General features: G+C 37.6%; 1 protein-coding gene across 1 annotated transcript; it reads right to left on the bottom strand.

The window, feature by feature from the left end:
- Positions 1-427: 427 nt before the first annotated feature.
- LOC133733369 (histone H2A) lies at positions 428-1,359 on the bottom strand. The gene is made up of 2 exons (XM_062161008.1): positions 1,039-1,359; positions 428-899 (listed from the first exon to the last, which is right to left on the bottom strand). The coding sequence occupies exons 1-2, from the start codon at positions 1,249-1,251 to the stop codon at positions 645-647; spliced, it is 468 nt and encodes a 155-aa protein (XP_062016992.1). The 5' UTR covers positions 1,252-1,359; the 3' UTR covers positions 428-644.
- Between the last annotated feature and the right edge of the window lie 8,216 nt (positions 1,360-9,575).

The following is a 9,575-nucleotide window of genomic DNA, read 5'->3' as shown; positions in this document are numbered from 1 at the left end:
ATTTCAAATTGAAGGTAAACATTGCATCAATAATAGCAAGCGCTCAACTAGTCCAACTGTCCTTTATATCATCTAATCAATTCCTCACAAAGCTTAGAGAGTTGGTTCTCTTTGTCATAGCAGCTGCTATGTCAAAACCCCAAATCTATCACACAAAAAGAACAAGCAGAATTCATGTCACCTAACAGCAAAATCCCTCAGCAGATAGCTTTTCCTACTACATCAAGAATCAAGCACTTTTTCATCCACAAACTCACAATTCATTGCCAAGAATCAATGCCCAACAGCACCAATATGATATGAAAGGCAAAAGCAACAAGGAATAAACAACTGTGCGTGCAGATTGGAAATGCTTGAGAAAAGAGAAAAAGAAAAGGATGTTAAAACACTTTGAGCATTCATAAAGCTAACCCATCAACACAAAACATCACAGAAACAGGGGGTTTCATTGATTAAATCCCAAACAAAATTCAAAAGTTCCTAAACATGATGATGAACACTAAGATGTAAAGGATAACAAAAGCTTTAGATTTCCTTGGAATTTTCCCTACAAATAACAAAAGCAACATCCTGGATACTGAGATTGATTACATACAAATGGACCAATTCAAACTAAACCCTAAACAAGCAACCATTCACAGAATCTATGCCGCCGCCTTCTTGGGTGACTTGCCAGCCTTCGACGGGGACTTGGGCTCCTTGGCGGCTCCTCCAGCCTTCTCAGCCTTCTTGGGTAGCAGAATTGGGTTGATGTTGGGTAGCACACCTCCATGAGCAATAGTAACCCCAGCGAGAAGCTTTCCAAGCTCTTCATCGTTCCTCACAGCCAGTAACAGATGCCTTGGGATAATCCTGTTCTTCTTGTTGTCCCGAGCTGCATTTCCAGCCAACTCCAGCACCTGAACCAAAACCCAGAAATCAAATTAGGTCAAAATTTTGGGGCAAAATTTAAAAAGAAACCCTAAACTTCAAACTAACACAATTGAACCACAACCCTAAATTTAGAAATGCAAGAGAGACAGAGAGAGATGAGCTTACTTCAGCTGCGAGGTACTCAAGCACGGCGGCCAAGTAGACCGGAGCTCCGGAGCCGACACGCTGAGCATACCTTCCCTTCTTCAAGTAACGACCAATCCTACCGACCGGAAATTGCAGGCCGGCTCTGACGGAGCGGGTCACCGCCTTCTTCTTGGGGCCACCGCCCTTCCTTCCTCCGGCGCCCTTCTTGATCTTACCACCGCCAGTCTCCATTTCAACCCAATCTGAGCACTGAATCTGATACCCTTTTGAGAGAGAATTCACAAATTGGAGAGAAAGAATTGGGAAATTTTCGGACAGTGGATTTGAGAATTTCGTGGGAGGGTTGGGTTTTTATAGTGGGGAATTTCTTGTATTTGTTGAGGGGATAGAAGAGCTGGGGAGAGGAGTGACCGTTGGATTGGGTTATAATCGACGGTTGTGGGACCTTGTCTTACGATCCGCGTGTTTCTGAATGGGCCAATGGGAAGCGAGAGTGGCGTTTTGGTTTTTCTCCTTTTTGGCGTTTGTCAATTAAAAGAGTGACCGCCAATTGTTTTCCCGCTGCGTTTTTTGGAAAGTTTTTTCAAATTTTAAATTCCTTACCAAAGAAAGTTCCTAATTTTTTTGAAAAACAAAATTAAACTCGAATGGGTTGAGTTGACCCGATCAAATTTTAATGCGATTTAGTATTTGGAATCGTTCATGGTTGGAAATAACTTTTACAGAATAAAAGTTAAAGAGTTTATCAGTTTAATTACAATTCGAAGAGAACTAACAGTTATTGATGTTATTATGATTCATAAATTATTCTAAAATCAAGGCGTCAGCTGCTCTCCATTTACAATTTACACTAAAGATTATCGCCTATGAAAAATTATTTAGTATTTATGCTATTGCATGTTTTCTTCTAGTTCTCCAAATTGTCCAATGCTATTTAAAAGGCTGATTACAGACCATCCAAAGCTGATTATTCATTATTTACACGTGTGGTTGGTAATTGTTTTACTATTGTGCTCATTTATGCTGACGATATTGTGCTTACTGGAAATGATCCCAAAGCCATTGAATCATTAAAGACATTTCTTCAGAAGAAATTTCGCATACTCTTGACAATCTTAAATATTTCTTAGGCATAGAAGTCTCGCGGTCCAAAAAAATAATTTTTGTTTCTCAACGAAAATATGCATTAGATATTCTACTTGATGCATGTCCAAAAAAAGAGCATGCCCATATCATTTTCCTATGTAACAAAATTTAAAGCTTACGCCTACAAATGGAGAAATACATAAAGATCCCACACGTTATCAGAGATTGATAAGATAACTTATTTTTCTCAATGTGACAAGATCAAATATTGTCTATTCTGTTCGGATTCTTATCCAATTCATTAACCAGCCAAGGAAAACTCATATGGAAGCTATTATAAGAGTATTGCATTTTATTAAGGGAAATCCGGGTAGAGGCCTTTTCTTTCCATTAAAAAATGATTTGGCTTTAAAAGCTTATTGTGACTCAGATTGGGTAAGTTGTCCAACAACAAGAAAGTAAACAACTAGATATTGTGTTTTCCTTGGTAAATCATTGATTTCTTAGAAATCTAAAAAGCAAAATAATGTGGCGTGTTCATTAGCAGAAGTCGAGTACTGTGCTATAACTATGACTTGTCGAGAATTAACTTGGTTGAGGTACATTTTACAAGATTTTTGGGTTATTCATGTTAAGTCTGCTTCTTTGTATTATGGCAACCAAACTACATTACATATTGTTGCCAACCCAGTTTTTCATGAAAGAACAAAACTATAGAGATTGGTTGTCATGTGGTTCGAGAAAAGCTACAAGATATATGGATTGATTTCCACTAGATACGTTCCTTATTCTCTACAAATAGTAGACATTTTCACAAATGCCATGGGGAGAGATTTAGTTTTCAAGTTGGGGACTTTCTCCAACTTGAGAGGGAATGTTGAGAATCTGCCATGATATGGAAAGAATGATGTGTAAATGCTAATTGTTTCATTACACATGTTGTCAATTGTTGTAATTTATTTCATGTTAATACGTATGATCCAAATTATTTCATACCAGAGATGGTAGACTGATTTACTGTATATCTTGTAACATTTGGAGTTGTAATGATCATCAATATACTAATTACCATTTTTACATTCTCATCGGAAACTTTTTTTTTTTTTTTGCAACCTACAAGTTTGATTTGGACTCCGATTTTTTAGTTGTTTTGTTCAATAATTGGGAGTTTATGTTTAGTTATAGGGTTGATTAGTAAACCAAGCAATCTATGGTTTATATGAGTAGTGTATTTTTTATTTGTTTTAGTACTTAGTAAAGTTATGTACTTATGCAAACCTGCTCACCTAAAGGATAGTTTTTTAAAGATTGTAGGGAACAAGTGCATCTAACTGTCAAGGATAAATGCACATTTCAAGTTGTTATCATTTCAACATTTTAATTTAATACATGTGGTTGAGATGCACTTATCTCGTACAGTCCTTCATATGTTGTCTCTTAGGTGAGTAAGACTAATGTATTCATGATTATAAACTAATGTATTCGAGCATTATTTAAAAGGAGAGTGAAATCCACACTTTTTTTTTGTTGAAATTCTTATAAAAAGACAAAACTAAATTACTAAAAACAAAAATTGAAGTTATTAAAAAAAGAAACATGGAGTGTGGATTGTAAAATGGGGAGTATGAGAGTGTGAATTTCACTTCCCATAAAAAAAAAAAAAGGGCTAAATACAAATTACTACCCTGTGGTTTAGGTCCAAAATCAATTCAGTCCATGAACTTCTAATTTCATCAAAAACACCTCTGCACTTTCAATTTTGATCTAATAGGTCCAATTTGTTAGTTTTCCTACAATTGAGTTATTTAACTTGTTAATGTGGCTCTATATGGCCTATGTTTTATGATGTGGTGTCGAGGTGGTCTGCATAGTCAATTTAGGAGTGAGTCCTATTAAAAATAAATAGTTTTTGAACAAATAATCCAACTATAACTTGAACTCATACCAGAATATTAACGAATTGGATCTATTAGATCAAAATTGAAAGTGCAGGGGTGTTTTTGATGAAATTAGAAGTGAATGGACTGAATTGATTCTGGACCTAAACCACAGGGTACTAATTAGTATTTAGCCCAAAAAATAATAAATTAAGTAAAATGAAATCATCCTTTATTTTAATTTTTTAAAGTGCACATTTCACATGTCTAAAATCCCAACATTACTTATTCATTGTCATCGTTTCACTTGTATCGAATGCTTTAGTCAGGATCATATTGCTTTCATGCATTGTTTATTTAAGAGACATTAGTAAGGGAAACCAAGGGCTCACCTTTAATGACAATATAGGCGTATTTGTATTATTCAAATCTCATCACCATTATCACAAAGTTTTCTCAGTTAGCTCTTCTTTTTGTGGGTTCAATTAAATTGCTATAGATATATAGATATGTACCACTTTTTCAACCTAATAAATAAAATATTAGAGGAAATTAAAATTACAAAAACTCTCAAACATGTTTTTTTTTTTTTTAATAAAGGGCTGGTGCGGCTGGCCTCAAGCCTATATTAATGAAACTGTCGAATACAAGGGGAGGGACATTGAGCCTAAACCCTGATTACAATAAGCATTTAGAGTACATTATGAAATGATATCAGGAGTATCTACAAAATACATGTATTCAAACAAGCACCAATTAGCAAAAAGTGCACTACTGGCTACTCTATTTGCTTTAACATAGCGGTGACATACCGGAAAGATAACTCGATTACAACGAAGCATGGTTACCAAATGCACAGCTTTCCTACTATGTTGTCGCCGAAGAAGAAATCTGACGACACTCAGTTTTATCCTGCCACTAGGAGAATGCGACAATTTAACAATAGATCGCCACCTCGCTAGGCCAGACAAGGTACTTAGAGTGCACACACAGGTATTCAGCCCGACTAACCGTAAAAAATACGTGTAGGGACTTATTACAAGCAAAAGGTGAGACATAATTAGCCAAACATAATAAATAGAACTAAACACATAAATGAAAATAAATAACCTAACCCAGGCAGGGCCCAAGCCCAAGCAACAACCCTAGAGACATGAAGATCACATGCAGCCAGCCAAACTTGGCCCAACCCTGCAGCCACCGCCGACGAGCCCCCCATTACGCCACCACACCATTTCGGCCGGACCGCCGTCATCAACCTTCTGCCAGCCACATCACGCCTCGAGGAGGCAGCAACTCCCGGACCCGTACTTATATCGTAGGCAAACGAGCCAACCCAGATTGGAATAATCCGATCCGAGCAAAGTCATGTCGCCCCAACCTCGTCCCCATCAGGCAGCCTCCGAATCTGCAACAACACACCACCCCGCCAGCCAGGCCTGCAAGAAGCGAACGAAGCCCAGCCAACCACCGCGATCTCCCTCTCTTTCCCCTCACCTAAAGCCACCGCGATCTCCGCAATCCAATCTATCAAAGAGTCCAGTCTCACAGCAGACCCACATGGGGTTGACAAAGGCCTGTCCGACGATGGCAGAAGGGCTCGCCGCTAGACAGGGAACGAACGCACTTTCTATTTTCTCGCTGACAATTTCCTTCTTTAGACAGTTTATGACTTTTAGACTTGGACTACATCAAATCCTCAAACATGTATAACAAACTAGTAAATTAGTAAAATCACACACTATGTATGGGTGTGTGTAATGATGTATGCCAAGTCAATGCATATAACATGTGGAAAGTTTGTGCAGATGCTGAAAAATAATTTGATATGTAGCTATTTGTGAGGGAATTTCTCACTATTTCTATAATTCGGATTTTGTTGTTTTTCTTATCCCTTAAATATAATATTTTTTGAGCCGATAATTTAATGTTAGCATGTAGTATAAAAGTTGATATGTCTCATAATTATACCTCTCCAACACTCTTAATATTAGAGGAAATTAAATGTCCACAAAAAAAAATATATATTCAAAGATGGATCAGTTAGATGTTGTCATGAGGAGTACCTAGCCCACAAAAATGTTTTAGCGAGTAGAGTGAGTCGCGTGTTCAATCTTGGGTTTAAGCCTCATCTTCTTCCAGTTTCAATTTTCAAGCTCCTTGTTGTCGTCTTGTTCATTCTTCATCTTCGTCTTGCTGTTGGATCATAATTCATATACATATTTGTGCCATAAAACATGGAAATTACTTGTTCTAAAGTCTGATTTAATGTTGACTAATCCAATTCCATTATTTCCCTAATCTTGTATTTTTACTTAACCTTTGTGTTTATTTATATAATTTATTATGTTTTCCTTATCATGCTAGGAAATGATGGAGAAGCATGGAAATGAATTAAAAAGTCAACCTTAGCACATTTTCTTACTCCGGCTAGGAGAAAGCGAGCTAGACAAGGAAAGAGAGTTGGCAGCCTGATCAAACGAACTCCAAATGAGTTGAAACTTTTCAAATCCATTATAGACATCATAAGGATCATTTATTATGAAGAGTTCAAGAGTTATTTCGGAGTGGAAGGCCTTCAAAAGATTGGTCCAAGTTTCTGACTAAAAGATGAAAACGGCAACACCGGACCTGTACGGATTCCGGCAGCATTTCCGGCCAAAATAAGGTGAAATAAGCTCTGAAATTTTACCATCATGATCTACACTTATCAAGGAACATTTGGTATGAATAAGTCGAATGCCAATTCCTAAGTCTTGGTGTAGATTCAATTGAACGAAGTTTTGGAAGCAGAAAATGAATCCTAGTTGATCGAATAAGGGTAACTTGGCCGAGAATCCATTTTGGATGGATTTGTTGTGCATTTTTGAAAGGGTTATGTTACTACAATTCTCAATGAGAGTTCTATAAAAATCCTACAAGATTATAACAAGATTAATCCATCATATTATCATTTGGATAATAAGCATGGTGCATAGGGTTCTCTCCATCTTTGTCATTGACTTTGGTGACCCAAAACCACCCCAACACTCTTCAAATTCATGATTCCCCTGCACAATAAAGAGAGCTAGCTGCTCCTCTCTTCTCCTAAGTCATCTTTTTCTACTCTACACTCTAATAGCTCATCATTACTTCCCTTTTTTTACTCAATCTCTTCCATACCCTTTCCCTTTGTTTTTAGGATCTATTACCACTCTCATACTCCACCTCCATTCTTCTTACAATACTTGAGCTGCTCCTTTTGCTTCCATTCATCATTTTACTCCGCTCTCTCTTTTCTATATAAGCATCCCTTCATCACACTCTTAAGGCATCATCCATTCCACCCCATTACATTTTCTTTCTCTCTTCATCTCCTTCATAAAACCTCCATATCCACCTCCCAAAATTCAAACCCATAATATCCATACTCCCCTTACTACTTCATCACCACCACCATAAACTCCATCACTACCACTCAAAATTAGCCAAAGATGCATCATATCTTCATCACCATTCCATTCATCATCAACAAGTTCATAATCCATTCATTCCACCATCAAGGAGGATCTAAGGGCATTGAAGGAGGAAAATCATGGAGGAGCTAGTCATCAATTTGTCAAGCCTCAACTAGTTCACTCTTTCCTTAAACTCCTTAATTTTTCTTGATGTATTTTAGATTTGGTGTTAATTTGTATGAATATGAGTGAGTAGTTACTTTGTTGGGGCAAGGGTTGAAAGCCCTAGTCAATCTTGTATGGATTGATGCTATAATATGATGTTATGCAATTTTCTTTAACATGCCTACATGCTAGTTCAAGAGTTGAATGCATATGCTTAGACTTTACCACTTTGAGTATGTGTGTTTGCTGTGTCATGAAATAATGTTTAGAGATTAGTAACCTTTGAATGTTAAAGCATGAAAGCATACTAGGTGTGCATGTAGGGGTTGTGAATTACAATCACTTAGAGATAAGCTTGGTTGGTTTGCATGATTTTTTCATCTCCAAACTTTATGCACTTAGGGTAATGCACTAGATATCTAACCGGATTGAAAAGCATGACTTAAGTAGTTAAGTACTACACCCAAGAGGGGTTGCTTGTAGGCCTGGGCATTTTAGCCCGAAAACCCGGATTGGACCGATCCGGACCGTCAGGTCCGGGCCGGGCTTTGAGAAAAAAAATACACACAAAAAAAAAGCCCGGACCGTTTAAGTTTTACCGGGCCGGTCCCGGGCCCTGATATTCATAAGCCTGAAAGCCCAGTAGGCCCGATCCCTTTCATCTTTTGTATTTTTCTACTAGTCTTGGACTCTTAGTCATCATTCATCAGTCATAATCATATACTCTCTTAGCTGTCAACACAACCCCGAGTCCCCAAACCTTTCTCAATTTCTTACTCTTTTTCCAATCTGCAGCCAAATATCGATTCCCTTAGAGTGATCAGAAGGGTTTTCCAAATTTCAAAGCTCGAACCCAAATTTCAAAGCTCAAACCCTCAATCGATTTCCAGATTTCCAGATTTCAAACAAGAACCTTAATTTCAGAAACCCAGCGGCAGTCCTCTTCTGGCCTTCTTCACTAACTCGAAACCCAACAGTAATTTCAATTTTCCATTACCCAAAGCCTTTCTTCATCAGTTTGTGGACTCAAGACTCAAGATCTGTTTATATGTTTATATGTGATCTGTTGAAGTTGTAACAGGTAGGCATGCATCTTAAGTTGGATATTCAGATGCTTAATGAAATATCTTGAGCTGATGAATCATACTCTTTCAGTCTTTCACCTATTATTTGCATCTGCCATATTCCAATTTTTTTTTATTGCCTAGTCATTCATCTTAAAAACTGTGTCGAGTAATTGAATATATGGAAGTTATTGTTTGGATGATGAATAACTGCATTAACCAACAATGATCGGATTTAAAGATATGAACTGAGTGCAGGTAAGCAAATCAGAAACGGAGAGAATGAAGGTAAGCAAAGTGGGACTTTTGGGCCCGAAAACCCGGCAGGACCGACCCGTTCATTTACGGTCCGGGCCTTCATGGTCCCTATGATTGAAAAATGTTATTTGAGCCCGGCCCGAAAAATTCAGGCTCGGTCCCGGGCCTAGCAATTTGACATGCGGTCCCGGCCCGTGCCCAGGCCTAGTTGCTTGATATCACAAAAGGAGCATGTCCCTTGTCATACCCTAGAGGGATGCAAGGAGAGAAATTGGTTAATTAATTTAGCATCATTCATATTGAAATGCATCAATACTTGCAAGGGAGGTTAGTGGTAAACAATCTAAATCCTAACTTTCATCCATTTGATCACTAGTTTAGTTTAGAGTAATTTAGTTTACATTTGAGTATCTAGTTGTTTTCAATTCAAAACTATCTTCAAAATCCAAAATTAAATCACTACTCCATCTTGCACATACTCACCATGAACCTAGATTTCCTTATGAATTTAGGTTTGTGATTGTACATTTGCATATTCTAGCTCTCCTTAGGTTCACACCCTAGCTAGTGAAAGGAATCCAATCCTCGTGGGTTCGACAACCTTTCTTAAATCCTTACACTATTACTTGTACCCCTTATACTTGAGGGTGACTATTTAGCTAACACTT

The sequence above is a fragment of the Rosa rugosa genome, chromosome 2, assembly GCF_958449725.1.
Source record: "Rosa rugosa chromosome 2, drRosRugo1.1, whole genome shotgun sequence".
NCBI lineage: Eukaryota > Viridiplantae > Streptophyta > Magnoliopsida > Rosales > Rosaceae > Rosa > Rosa rugosa.
The sequence above is the reverse complement of the archived record's forward strand: the minus strand, read 5'-3'. Positions and strand labels throughout refer to the sequence as shown.